The 13,741-nt window shown below is 48.4% G+C and overlaps 3 protein-coding genes across 9 annotated transcripts in view; 2 read left to right on the forward strand and 1 right to left on the reverse strand.

Moving 5' to 3' along the window:
- Positions 1-3,599, reverse strand: part of DUS2 (dihydrouridine synthase 2) — a 48,981-nt gene extending 45,382 nt beyond the window's left edge. For 3 of the 7 annotated variants that reach the window (XM_081807430.1, XM_031024537.2, XM_081807433.1), the window contains exons 1-3: positions 3,466-3,599; positions 1,021-1,096; positions 494-556 (exon numbers count right to left, since the gene is read on the reverse strand). In XM_081807430.1, the coding sequence (XP_081663556.1) occupies positions 494-533 (40 nt within the window). In that variant the 5' untranslated portion in view covers positions 534-556; positions 1,021-1,096; positions 3,466-3,599. Of the gene's footprint in view, positions 1-493; positions 557-1,020; positions 1,097-3,033; positions 3,159-3,465 lie in introns of those variants that run through there. The other 4 variants (XM_081807429.1, XM_081807431.1, XM_081807432.1 and 1 more) reach the window with 4 other exon arrangements.
- Positions 3,594-5,467, forward strand: DDX28 (DEAD-box helicase 28). The gene has a single exon (XM_006730088.3). It carries the CDS (start codon positions 3,614-3,616, stop codon positions 5,234-5,236), a length of 1,623 nt encoding a protein of 540 aa, XP_006730151.2. The 5' UTR covers positions 3,594-3,613; the 3' UTR covers positions 5,237-5,467.
- A 2,962-nt stretch (positions 5,468-8,429) lies between these two features.
- DPEP2NB (DPEP2 neighbor) lies at positions 8,430-10,502 on the forward strand. Its single transcript, XM_031024506.2, has 2 exons — positions 8,430-8,496; positions 9,634-10,502. The coding sequence occupies exons 1-2, from the start codon at positions 8,430-8,432 to the stop codon at positions 9,936-9,938; spliced, it is 372 nt and encodes a 123-aa protein (XP_030880366.1). The 3' UTR covers positions 9,939-10,502.
- The last annotated feature ends 3,239 nt before the right edge of the window (positions 10,503-13,741 follow it).

Genomic DNA, 13,741 nt, shown 5'->3' on the forward strand with positions numbered 1-13,741 from the left:
AGAAAGCAGCAGGAGATAAAGTTGGGGGCAGACTCTGGAGACTGATTAGGAGATAAGCTGTAGGCCAAGGGCAACCATTGATGGCTTTTGAGTCAAGGGGTGACAAGGCCATGGCTGTGCTTTAGTAAGATCATTCGGACAACAGATGATGGGCTGGAGAGTGAAAGACAGGAAGGAGGTAAGGAGTTGGGTTAGAAAGAGGGTGAAATGACCTCGGCATGTAGTGAAACAGGCTGAAAAGAGAATGGCCAGCACTTGCAGAACAGTCCTGATGCAGGCAGGAAAATGAAGGAACAGGGAGGGAATACTAACAGCCACTTTTTATCTTTGCAATGCCTTGCAATTCTCAAAGTGCTTCATTTATAGCTGTGATTCTCAAATGGGACAGCACATTAAAATCATCTGGAAAGGCTTTAAAAAATACCAATGTCCAGGCCTTACACCCAAAACCAATTAAATCAGAATGTAACCTCCATTAGGGCAAGGATTTTACCTGTTTTGCTTGCTGTCTGTTTGAACAGTATCCAACACATGCATGGTGCTCAGGAAACATTTACTGAATGAATAAATGAATGAATGAATGTATCATTATCACCTGAGATCCAAGGGACAATTCTGTTTAAAACTTATGGAGTAACCAGGCAATGTGAGTTACCATGGCAGCCCTGGGAAAAAAATACTACTAAGTTAGGCCCCTGCTCTCAGGAGCTTACATTCTTTCCACAATAAGTAAAACTTTCTTATTTCCAGAGCACTATAATATACAACATGTATCTCAATAACAACTAGAGGTTACTCAATGTGAGGAAAAGGAAAAGAGAGGAGCTTTATTCAGTGGCTAATGAACTGACAATAAGAAATTAAGGGTCATGGGCAGAGACTGGCTCAGACAGATTCCAATCCTTATGAGATTTTGAATCAATCATATTGTCAGGACTTGAGCATGGTGAGAAAACAGCCATATACTAACCAGCTTCCCTGCCCCAAATATTTGGGCAGAACCCAAATGCAAGTACATACCTACGTATTACTCTTTTCTGATAATTCCTTCAGTGTATCTGTTCTGGCTTGATGCAAAGTAAGACTTTGTTTTTATCTGAAAAAAACAGTGGCACATGTAAATGGATAAAACCTGTTGAGTCAGATGTCCAAGAAGCTACATAGATAAGGAACAAGGAGCCCTGAGTTCTTGAAAGAATCATACAAGTAGTATAAAATCACAGTATCTTAGAGTGTCCTTTATATCAACTCCCCTCTATCATATTGCCAACCAGCAGTCATCTGGCCTGGATATGAACTTTTCAATGATGGAAAACTCCTCACCCTCAGGACAGATCTGGGCAATCCTAGTTGCTACAGCAGTTCTTTATATCAAATTCAGAATCTGCCTGTTACCTATGGGTCCTAGTTCTGCCTTCTGGAATAGGACACCCCACAGCACACCTCATCTCTTTTCCATGGGGCACATTCCCCAGATCCATAAGGACAGTTTTGTTCTCCCTAAACTTCTCTTCTCCAGCATCACTCCCTTGAATCACTTTTTCTTGTGTTTATGACTTTCAGGGCCCCCAACGTTCCTAATCCCAAGGGCAAAGCAAGCAATGGCATCGATGTACTTGCTACAGATTCTGAGGAGGAGGCGGAGCCAGTGCAAGAGTTTGTCAAATGTGCCTACCTAAAGTGAAAGCACAAGTAATCTCAGCCTCTCTTCAGTCCTCAACCTCTATGCAGGATTTCTCAACAACACACTATTCGCATATTGGGCCAGATAATCCTTTTTTGTGGAGGGCTTTCCTGTGCATTGTACAATGTTGAGCAACATCCCTGGCCTCTGCCCACTAGATGCCAGTAGCACCTCCCCAGATGTGACATTAAAAATGTCTCCAAACTCAGGGGGCCTGGGTGGCTCAGTCGGTTAAGCGTCTGCCTTCAGCTCAGGTCATGATCCCAGGGTCCTGGGATCGAGTCCCACATTGGGCTCCCTGCTCAGCAGGGAGCCTGCTTCTCCCTCTGCCTGCTCTGCATGCCCTCCCCGCTGCTTGTGCTCTCTCTAACAAGTAAATAAATAATAAATATATGAAATCTTTTTAAAAATTTAAAATTAAAAATAAAAATGTCTCCAAACTCTGTCAAATGTCCCAGGGTGGGGCAGGGGCAAAATCACCCTCACTTGAGAGCCACTGCTCTATCCAATGACTGTTCACCTGTCACTACTCAAATCTCTCTCCTCTGCTGGTTTAATGAGTAACTTTCCAGAAAGTCTACTTATGTATCAAAATGGCATTTGAAACTTTAAAAGTATTTATCATTTTGGAAACAACATGCATTGGTGAGGATGTGGAGAAAAAAGAACCCTCCTGCACTATTGGTGAAAATTAAAACTGGTGCAGCCGCTGTAGAAAACAGTATGGAAGTTTCTCAAAAAAATTAAAAATAGAATTGTCATATGATCCAGCAATTCCAGTACTGGGTATTTATGCAAAGAATACGAAAACATGAATTCAAAAAAATATATGCACCCCTATGTTTATTGCAGCATTATTTACGATAGCTAAATTATGGAAGCAACCCAAGTGTCCCTTGATAGATGAATGAATAAAGAAGATGTGGTGTATACACACACACACACACACAATGGAATATTAGCTATTAAAAAAAGAATGAAATCTTGCCATTTGCAACAACATTGATGGTATTAGAGGGTATAATGCTAAGTGAAATAAATCAATCAGAGAAAGATAAGGGGTTTTTTTGCAACCTGAACATCTGAATTCAAGTAAAATATTCTGACAAGGGCTATGTGAGACAAGCCACGTATCTGATCACTCAGTAGATTAGAAGGACCCTCCTCACCACTATTTAAACAATTTAGGTATCTGGGAAGCCAGTGGAGGTGAGTGATTGCAAGAATGGTAGCTTAAGGATGAAAAGTTGGGAGGGAAGGCAAGAGAATGGAGAGTGAACCTCAGCTGAAAAAGGGGGGGAAAAGTACAGAGAGAAAGGTCTGCTTGAAATAAAGCCTGAAGATCTTACCTCCCACTTCATAGAGAGGCCATCAGCTTGCCCTCGGGGTCCTCAGCTCTTGGCCGAGGGAAGTGGGGGTGCCTAGATCTAAGACACCTGGCCCTTGTCTTCTCCCCCAGGCCTGACCATACATTCAGACTCTCAATAAACACTTACTACCAGACCTTGCACGGGGACCACATCTGGGAAAACACCACCGCACCCTCGGAATTTACAGGAGGAGACCAGCACTGGACAAGCCATCAGAGAAGCGGTGGGAGCGACAAAGGAGAATAGCAAGGGTCAGACACCCAATCTCCAGAAGCCCTCCGCCCCCCGGTCCAAAAGGCCAGGCCCCCATCGCCGCGTATCGCCGGACCCCGGAGCCTGCCTCCATCGAGCCCGTTTCCCCAAGGTTGGTCCGGGTCTGGATGTCGCCAAACCCTATTCGGACCTACAGACCTCGCCGCAGCTGAACTTTACAGACTCTCCCTCCTTCCTCAGGGTTCGCCAACTCCACAAGCCTTACTGAGCCGCGCCAGGCACCGTCCGCGAGGCCCTGCGCGCCCGTGACGTCATTGCCGAGCGCCTCTCGCACACCAAGAAGACTATGGCTCTGGCGCGGCCGCTGCGGCCGCTGTTGCTCGCGGTTCGGTTGCTTTTGGCGCCTCGACGGGACCTAGGGGTCCTTGGTCCCGACGAGCCCCTGCCCGTGGTGCGCATCCCGCGGGCTTTACAGCGGCGGCAGGAACAGCGGCAGAGCGGGCGACGGAGTTCCCCGCGGCTGGTGCTGGCGCGACCGGGCCCGCTGCTAATCTCAGCGCGGCGGCCGGAGTTGAACCAGCCGGCGCGCCTCACGCTGGGCCGTTGGGAGCGCGCGCCACTAGCTTCGCGTGGTTGGAAGAATCGGCGCTCCCGCAGAGACTACTTCTCTATCGAGCGTGCGCAACAGGAGGCACCATCGCTGCGGAACCGCCCATCCGAGGGCAGCTTCGCGGCTCTGGGTCTGGAACCCCGCGTGCTGCATGCACTACAGGAGGCTGCTCCTGAAGTCGTTCGGCCTACAACCGTGCAGTCGAGCACCATCCCCCCGCTACTTCGCGGCCGCCACATCCTTTGCGCGGCGGAAACCGGCAGTGGCAAGACTCTTGGATATCTGCTACCTCTGCTTCAACGGCTCTTGGGCCGGCCAAGCCTGGACTCGCACAGTATACCTGCCCCTCGAGGCCTGGTCCTTGTGCCTTCGCGAGAATTAGCCGAACAGGTGCGGGCCGTGGCCCAGCCCTTGGGCATCTCCTTGGGCCTCCAGGTGCGGGAGCTAGGGGGAGGCCATGGCATGAGTAGGATCCGGCTGCAACTGTCCAAACAACCTCCAGTAGATGTACTAGTGGCCACTCCAGGAGCTCTGTGGAAGGCCCTGAAAGGTCAACTGATCAGCCTGAAGCAGCTCTCCTACTTGGTGTTGGATGAAGCAGACACACTATTGGATGAAAGCTTCCTAGAACTAGTGGACTATATCTTGGAGAAGAGCCATATAGCAGAAGGCCCCGCTGACTTAAAAGACCCCTTCAATCCCAAAACTCAATTAGTGCTGGTGGGGGCCACATTTCCCGAAGGTGTAGGCCAACTGCTAAGTAAACTTGCCAGCCCAGACTCTCTGACCACCATCACCAGCTCCAAGCTCCACTGCATCATGCCTCATGTTAGACAGACATTTATGAGGCTGAAGGGAGCAGAGAAGGTGACTGAGTTGGTGCAGATCCTCAAGCAATATGACAGATCACAAAGGACTGGCCCCTCGGGAACTGTTCTGGTGTTCTGTAATAGCTCCAGCACTGTGAACTGGCTGGGATATATTCTGGATGACCATAAAATCCAACACCTAAGGCTGCAGGGACAAATGCCAGCCTCAATGAGGGCAGGCATCTTCCAGTGCTTCCAGGAGGGCTCCCGAGACATACTCCTCTGCACAGACATAGCCTCTCGGGGCCTGGACAGCACCCATGTAGAGCTAGTTGTCAATTATGATTTCCCCCTCACCCTGCAAGACTACATCCACAGAGCAGGTAGGGTGGGCCGTGTAGGGAGCGAGGTGCCTGGCACCGTCATCAGCTTTGTGACCCATCCGTGGGATGTAAGCCTGGTTCAGAAGATTGAGCTGGCAGCTCGCCGGAGGAGAAGTCTTCCAGGACTAGGGTCCTCAGTAAGAGAGTCTTTGCCCCAGCAAATCTGATGGTAGCCGGCTTAAATGTGATGCCATTAACAGGAATCTTTCCCTTTGCCCTGGGTGGGTGAGCACACTTGTCGGTAGGATGCACTGGGCTGCCCAATCACCTCCCTGAAGGCCTGGTGAGCTGCTGTCTGGCTTCCAAAGGTAGATTTGCCCAGCACTGGAGAATGAGCATGGTTCTTTGTGGTCTTTCACATGACTCCTGAAAAATAAAGAAGATTTTTTGGCTTTGTATTATGTCATTTCTAACAATAAATGATGTTTTTATGGGCCTAATAATAGTTAATACTGGGGTAGAATTCATTGGATTGTGAGAAGATTCACACTCCAAACAACACATCTGGGACCGAGGCTCTTTCCACTGCTGTTTTATTTTTATTGTTTAAAGATTTTATTCATTCGAGAGAGAGCGAACACAAGTGGAGAGAGGGAGAAGCAGACTCCCCACTGAGCAGGGAGCCTGATATAGGGCGCTATCCCAGGACCCAGAGATCATGACCCAAGCCAAAGGCAGACGCCCAACCGAGCCACCCAGCCAACCCATTCCATTGCTGTTTTAATTAGTAAACATTTAGATTTTATTTCTTGCCCCCAAAACATCCATTAAGCACCCCAGAGAAGGGAAAGGGGATATGAGTAGCAGATTTTCTTCACCAACAGTGCCCATGGCAAGCTTGGGCATTCTTGGTGAAATCTCTCTGGGAAGTACTGGCAGAAGAATAGAAGACAGGCTGACCCAGAAGTAATGCTTGGTGTGCATTTCCAGGCTCTGCCTTCTTTCTCATCTCCTGTGGCAGGGGAAGAGAAAAGAGGATTATACTTTTTACAAAACCGGCAAAATAGGCATGTAGCATCCTCTCTTTCCTAGGTTCCATTTTCTGCAGCATTATATAAGCCTAAAGTAATGCACAGTTGAGAGTCAGATACTCCACAAAACAACTTAAAAATACTTGCACACTGAAAAGGATAAGGTTGCATAGAAAAGAAATGGGCCCAGGGCAATCTTTGCCAGGAGAGAATATTGCACTAAATGTACAATCATGGGGTGCCTGGGTGGCTCAGTCGTTAAGCGTCTGCCTTTGGCTCAGGTCATGATCCCAGGGTCCTGGGATCGAGCCCCGCATCGGGCTCCCTGCTCCGCGGGGAGCCTGCTTCTCCCTCTCCCACTCCCCCTGCTTGTGTTCCCTCTCTCGCTGTGTCTCTCTGTCAAATAAATAAATAAAATCTTTAAAAAATAAATAAATAAATGTACAATCCTATCTCTCTTTTTCATATGAGGAAGGTTGAGGCTCAGAGAGATAAAAGAACTTGCTCAAAATCATACACATAAGTATGACAGGATCTGGTCTGTCTACACCAAGGGTTGAGTTATTTACCAACTTTCAATATTGCCCACTTTGACTCAAAAGCAATCCGTTTTGGACAATAATTGGTTATTCTATCCATGGATCACTGTGGCAGAACTGTTAAAAATACAGATTCCAGGGACACCTGCCCGGCTCAGTCAGTAGAGCATGTGACTCAATCTCTGGGTTGTAAATTCAAGCCCCATGAGGGGTAAAGAGATTACTTAAAAGTAAAATCATAAAAAAAAAAAAAAATTACAGATTCCTGAACTCACAACCATTTGTCTATGCTATTCTGCCTTCCCCAGAGACGCAGCCAGGTCCTGATAAGGTATCTAACCCCACCAGTTCAGAGTGATGTTCCCAGACAAACTCTCTGGAGCCTTGGAGAATCTAAGTAGTCTTCTGCTGGCCCACCTGCCAGAAAGAACCTCCTCCAGAGCTCTCCCCTTCATATTTTTCCTCCTAGCTCTCCCCAAGGGCAGTCTGCTCTAATCAGGCCTGACTTCGTGTGTCCTAACATGCACCACACTAATTCAAGCAACTCAGGAATAGAAAGAACATGATGTGGTTCTCAACCAGGGTTGCCCAACCTCTAAAATAAGTAGTCCCGTCATTTTCTACCTCCAGAGCACATCGCCTTTGCCCCCAGGAAACAAGCATCCCATCTTCACATATTAAAGGTCAGCAACAGGGGGCTCCCTCCTAAGGAAGGTTATCTCTCATTGCTAGGAAGTTCTTGGCTGCACTATATCAAGGCTGCCCCAAATATGGTTCCTTCCTGTGGGCCTGATCAGGCTAAGGGCAGAGTTTTCTATTTCCTCCTCCTCGGAGTAGGACCCAATCAGCTTTAGTAACGTCTCTTCACAGTTTGACTGTTTTTCACCGGCACTTTTGCTGAGCCCCCACTTCATCCTTTCATAGTGGTAGGATTGTTATTACAGTATTTGCCTTCTGGGGGAGAGATGAAAGTAATGAGTAAGTTGTCATTTTGTATTATGTCATTTTGTCATGAATTTGTTTTGAATTTTATACTAAAATGGGCCCACCATTCCCACTGTGTGAAGCCATTCAGGACCCTTATTTTGCCTTGGAGCACCTTTAACATCTCTCCCAGTGTTACTCTGAAATGTGATGAGCTTGTCTTCACATTCCTATCAGGTATAAATCCAGAGCCCAACATGAAGCTCTACCATTGAGCAGAACATCTCTTCACTACTTATGCAAACTTGCATAGGTTTTTTGAGTCCCCCAGTTGTAAAAACGTGAGGGTTCTGTGAATTTATATTTGGGGCAGGACAAGTTCAAGAAGAGCTTGTCTTTGCTTTTATTCTTCCCAGCTGGAATGTCTTCCCTCTCCTCTCCACAGGTCCAAATCTAACTTATCCTTCAGACCCACTGCCAAGGAGCCTTCTACACAGATCTCTGCCTCTCCAGCTGTTGAATACTTAGGGACAGTGCCATACAACGTAGCTGTCTCTTGGGTTAATCTTGCCTCTCAAGCCAATCGCAGAATGTGGGTTTCTCTTGCCCTCTTTTGGTCCCTGGGGCTGTGAGAGCCCACAGGTATGCTCCCCAGGGAGTGGCTACTTCACTAGGGCTGGCTGGGGAGAGAAGTGTGAGGGCCCAGGCAGGGTGCTTCTCTGCCTCCACCCTGCTCTCCTCCACAAAACCCTGAGAGCCTGCCCCTCAAGTCACAGGTTCCTTATGTGACCTCACTGGGTAGTGATGACCTCACAGGCCTTCTCACAGTTTCCATGGCAGGGTAACTACGCAAACGTGGCGCTCTCGGGGAAACTTTCCTACCAGTTCTCTACCAGATACTAATCTGTTTGGTTGCCTGAGAGAGAATGTCTGACCGGATCTTCTATATTCATTCTAACTTGTCCTCTGTGCCCTGGGAGGGCAGCACAGCAGGTAGGCCTAGGCCAGGCATCTGTCCAAGAGTCACTGGTGTACACACAACTCCACCTGGCGGCCACATGTTCCTTTGGGGCTTCCCCACCACACCTCAGAACGTAACCAGCTGTAAGTAGAACAAGTGGCCTGGGGCCCCCTCAGGGACTTACGGTGTCCCTGCTCCCTGCTGAGGACAAGTGAAAGGACATCCCTGGGCAACTATTCAGAAAGCTTCTAATCTTTATAAATGCAGCCTTCCCTTTTGGGCTACAAGCTACTTTTCCATTCTGACCCTTTCCTGATTGGCCCCTTAGGGAAAGTCAAGCGAATTTTTGTTGGCAAGTGATAAATGGAGCAGTTTGAGGAAGAACTGTTGAGGGCTACTCATGAACCTCCCCTTCAAACCCAGGCACCTTCACCGTGCTGTCGGGTAGACACACACATGGGTCCCCTCAGAAACACCCCCAGACTGAGCTGCTGAATACTGGGGAAAGGTGGTGTCATGTCGATGGGAAGAACAGAAGAGCCAAGGAGAGTGATGAGTGATACAAGACTAGAGGGCTGACGAAATGGCGTCCTAGGAGGTTGGGTTGACGTGAGCCTAGACTTGCTACCCAGAATCTGGCTCTGAAGCTCCTGCTCACTCTGCCTCCGTATTTGGCCTTTTCCTAATCTAGGTAAAAGTATCAGAGGGCTAGAGATCAGTGTGGTTGAAAGAGGCAGTGTGAATGGGGCCCAAGAGGAGTTGCCAAGGTGGGAGGGGTTCTTAGCCCATTTATATTATTTTTTTCAACACCTGAAAGGTATTTCCATTAAAGCCTCAGAAGTGACAGACCTTAAGAAATGCTTTTTCTGCTGTGGAAGGGAGACATGGAAGGGATCCTGGCTGCAACTGTTTTCAGGTTCTACGGTTTCCTCTGAGAATGGGGGACAGATTTCCAGGTCTCCTGCTGCTGCCCTAAGCTCCATAGAATCGCTTTTGCAGCCATATTCCTTCTCTAGGGGACTCATAGAGGTGATGGGTCAAGTCTGTGTTTTGGATACCAAGCAGATTAAAGGGCTTCAGCCAGAAACAGGGAGAGACATGAGAGGGGAGGTCCTGGCAAGTCACTGTATACAGCAGAAATGACTGATGAGATCTGATTTTCTTTCCAGCAGCAGTACCTCCCACTTCTCCTCCTACACCTGGTCACTACCATGTCCTCTACCGAGGGTGTGGAGAAACCCAGGTGGGCTGGCATGGAGAGACATACTGCCTGGTTGGTGGTTACCGGACCTATGGGGATGCTCCTGTGGCCACCCCAGCAAAGGCGGAAGCAGAGAAACCAATTCCCAGCCGGGCTCCCAAGAGACATCGAGCTTTCGCAGAGTCGGATAAAGACCTAGGTTGCTCCAGCCCCAAAATACGGCGATTGCAGCATGGTGGCAGGAGGCTGACCCCACAGAAGCTTGCTGGCTGAGCCACTCTACAGAGAAGGCAAACGTTTAACCGCCTAAGATAGCTAATGCCTCTTCCTGCAGTGACCCCCTTTGCCCACCACTGGAGGTTAGAACCTGAGCCGTTCTGTCTGAGCCTTCGTCGGCCAGGAGCCTCCTTCCATACTAACTGGCCATGGGCAAGGAGCCTTAGAAACCGAGACTTGAAACGAAAGGCTGCTCTGAACATCCCAGGGTGGAAACTGGCCTGGAAGAAAACCTGATGTTTCTCTGCTCAATACTCTAGAGTCCCTTCTTGAGAAGAAGAAAGAAAAGTCTGACTCTTTGAGCCAAGGAGGATCCAGGAGCAGAGAGAGGGTTCATAGTAGTCTTAGCAGGGGCCCATCTATCAGAAAGACTCCTGCCCCGAGTCATTGCCAGCAGCCATCAACACAAACCAAGAAGAGCTGGGCTTTTTGAAACTGAAAAAAGCAATTTGTGTCTACCCAGGGAGCCTCTTGTCTGGAGTGCCAGGAGGCAGAATAAAGAGACCCAGGAAGATCCGCTCCCCAGTGCAGGAAGAAAATGGAGAGAGTTGGGCGGCACCACCACTGAGGCTCACGTGCTCCTTCATTCCCATCCCTTTCTGGCCCCAGTGGGATTTCTTACTGTTCAATAAAATGATTTTGTCTAACATATTTGACTTGAAATCCAGCTTGTCCAAGGCCAGGCCCCAAACCTCCTTGTTCCCTGAAAGTACATTCCCACATGGGGAACCTGGTGCTCTGAGACCTGCCTCCAAAAAAGACCCCTGAGTGCAGCTTCTAACTGTGTGGCTCTCCCAGTGACACCTGTACAAATCGGGGCAGGACCCGGGCAGGTTCTTTAAGAAATGCAGAGCCTGGGGCGCCTGGGTGGCTCAGTTGGTTAAGCGACTGCCTTCGGCTCAGGTCATGATCCCGGAGTCCCGGGATCGAGTCCCGCATCGGGCTCCCTGCTCAGCGGGGAGTCTGCTTCTCCCTCTGACCCTCCTCCCTCTCATGCTCTCTGTCTCTCATTCTCTCTCTCACAAATAAATAAAATCTTAAAAAAAAAAAATGCAGAGCCTGATGAGAACTTCCCTCTGTGTGTGCACATGTGCGTGCATGTGTGTGTGTGTGTGTGTGTGTGTCTAAGAAGATGAGAGGCAGGACTGAGAAGACATTCTGTCAATCCACCCATCTCTATCCATTTACTCCACAAAATTTTTTTAAGGATTTTATTTATTTGACAGCGAGAGAGGGAACACAAGCAGGGGCAGTGGGAGAGGGAGAAGCAGGCTTCCCGTGGAGCAGGGAGCCCGATGCGAGGCTCGATCCCAGGACCCTGGGATCAGGACCTGAGCCGAAGGCAGATGCTTAATGACTGAGACACCCAGGTGCCCCTACTCCATAAATATTTATTGAGCACCTGCTGGTTGCTTGGGCTATATTAGTGAACAAGATGATTGAAGCCCCTCTCCTCATAGCACCCAGAAACTAAAGGAAGAGATAAGTAAAAGATATAATTTCAACTAGTTATAAGTGCAATAAAGAAAAGTAAGATGGGATAAAAGGATAGAGGGATGAGGGGGTGCTAGGTTCCACAAAGTAGTCAGGGGAGGCTTCTCTGAGGAGGCAACATCTCAGTGAAGGGGTGAAGGAATCCTGTGAAGAGTTGGAGGGAGACAATTCCTGGAGGAGGAAATGGCAGGAGCAAAGACCCTGAGGCAGGAATGAGGCTGGCCTGTTGTGGGACCAACAGAAAGGCTTGTGGCCAGAGACAAAAGAGAAGAATGAAAGATGTGGTTGGAGAAGCAGGCATGGGCCAGACCACAGCAGGCCTTGTCAGCCATGGTGAGGAATGTGGATCTTAAGTGTGATGGGAAAGTCATGGGAAGAAGTTGAGCAGGGTAGTGAAATGATCAGACATAGATGCTAAAAAGATCATTCTGACTACTGTGTGCCATGGCAGTGGGGTGCTGGCTGTTACCCATGGAATGTCTCTCTCAGCAGTTAAGGGGACAGTTGGTCCTAGGGAGTGGGGGTGGGGGAATATCAGCTGAGAAGAAAGCGCACAGGGTATGTGTGGCCCTGTGTGCCAGGTCCACGTGCCTTAGCTTCCCAGATCCAAAGTGGGCACTGTCAGCAGCTTGTAGCTCTCAGGCCCAGGTGAAGCCACTCACCCTGTGGACAGCACGCTCACCCCCAAGGGCCACACCAGCAAGAGTGTTTCTCCTCTTCTGGCACCCCAAAGGCCAGGAAAGGTCCTGATAACTTTTTTTATTTTATTTTATTTTATTTATTTATTTGAGACAGAGAGAATGAGAGAGAGAGCACATGAGAGGGGGGAGGGTCAGAGGCAGAAGCAGGCTCCCTGCCGAGCAGGGAGCACGATGTGGGACTCGATCCAGGGACTCCAGGATCATGACCTGAGCCGAAGGCAGTCGCTTAACCGACTGAGCCACCCAGGCGCCCAAAGGTCCTGATAACTTAAGAAGTTTCCCTAACCTGGGTTAGAGGAAGGAGGCACAGGCCCTGGGGAGTTCCCACTGTGAGTCTCAGTTAACCCACAAAACAGCTAATGCCTCTTCCTGCAGCGACTCCCACTACCCACTGCTGGAGATTAGAACCCCATGTTGCTCTCTGAAACTTGGTGTGACCAAGTTTCCAAGTAGGAAATACAAGTGACAGAGGAACCTGTTAAATGACACCATGGGATGCAATCAGCAAGTTCTAAGACAATTCCAAAACTCTAAAGGACAAAGGACATGATTTTTTCAACAAACAAATTGCAAGGAAGGAAGGAAGAGGAACCCATGCATTAAGAGATATAACAACCAAATGCAATGTGGGTGGCCTTATCTACATTATAATCAAAACAATTATTTAAAAATTAGTCCCGGGGCGCCTGGGTGGCTCAGATGGTTGAGCGTCTGCCTTTAGCTCAGGTCATGATCCCAGGGTCCTGGGATCGAGCCCCACATCTGGGCTCCTGGCTCAGTGGGGAGCCTGCTTCTCCCTCTCCCTCTCCATCTCTCCCTGCTCATGCTTTCTCTCTCTCTCTGTATCTCTGTGTCTCAAATGAATAAATAAAATCTTAAAAAAAATTAATAAAATAAAAAAATAAAAATTAGGCAATCAGGGAAATTTGAACATAATAGATAATTTATGATATTAAGGAAGTATTGTGACTCTCTTAGGTGCCATAATGGTTTGGTAGTTGTCTTTTAAAAAGAGCCGTTATCTTTTAGAGATGCAAACTTAAATATGGATGGAATAAATGTTTGATTTGCCTTAAAATATTCTGTAGAAGGTATAAATGAGTAAGGTATAAATGAAACAAGATGGGCCATCCACAATTGTTGAAGCTGGACGACTGGTACGTAGGGGTTCAATATACTCTTCTACTTTTTCATGTTTGAAATTACCCTAATAAGTTAAAAGAGATTTTTTTTTAAAGCTTCTCAGGTGCAGCCTGATGTTCATCAGCCAGATTTGGAATCAGTGAGGACTCGGGGTGAAGGGGGGTTGGCTTCATAGCATAAATTAGCAGGTGGGAGCCACGGCAGCCAGGCAGAGGAGGGCAGCCCTCCTGCATGAACACAGGAAGCATGGAGGGCTCTGAGGCAGGGTATGCTGTGTACAGCATGTTGTTGCTGGTCTGACAGGCCTCAGAGATAAGCAGGCTAGGTTGAGCAAAGGGACAGCAAGTCTGAACTTGAGGCTAACTGAAAAAAATCCCATATGCCGCATCATAGATGTTTGTTTGGTCAGAGCCAGTTCCCAGCACTTGGTGTGCACACAGCCCACTCTTCCAGATGCTTCTG

This window comes from Leptonychotes weddellii, chromosome 16, assembly GCF_054177405.1.
Source record: "Leptonychotes weddellii isolate Sample4059 chromosome 16, ASM5417740v2, whole genome shotgun sequence".
Lineage (NCBI taxonomy): Eukaryota > Metazoa > Chordata > Mammalia > Carnivora > Phocidae > Leptonychotes > Leptonychotes weddellii.

Bases quoted from the DNA above. Each gene is read 5' to 3' on its own strand.
- DDX28 (XM_006730088.3), top strand. From the start codon at position 3,614: ATGGCTCTGGCGCGGCCGCTGCGGCCGCTGTTGCTCGCGGTTCGGTTG.
- DPEP2NB (XM_031024506.2), top strand. From the start codon at position 8,430: ATGTCTGACCGGATCTTCTATATTCATTCTAACTTGTCCTCTGTGCCC. The intron at 8,497-9,633 runs GTAGGCCTAGGC...TTTTCTTTCCAG, and splicing joins CTGGGAGGGCAGCACAGCAG to CAGCAGTACCTCCCACTTCT.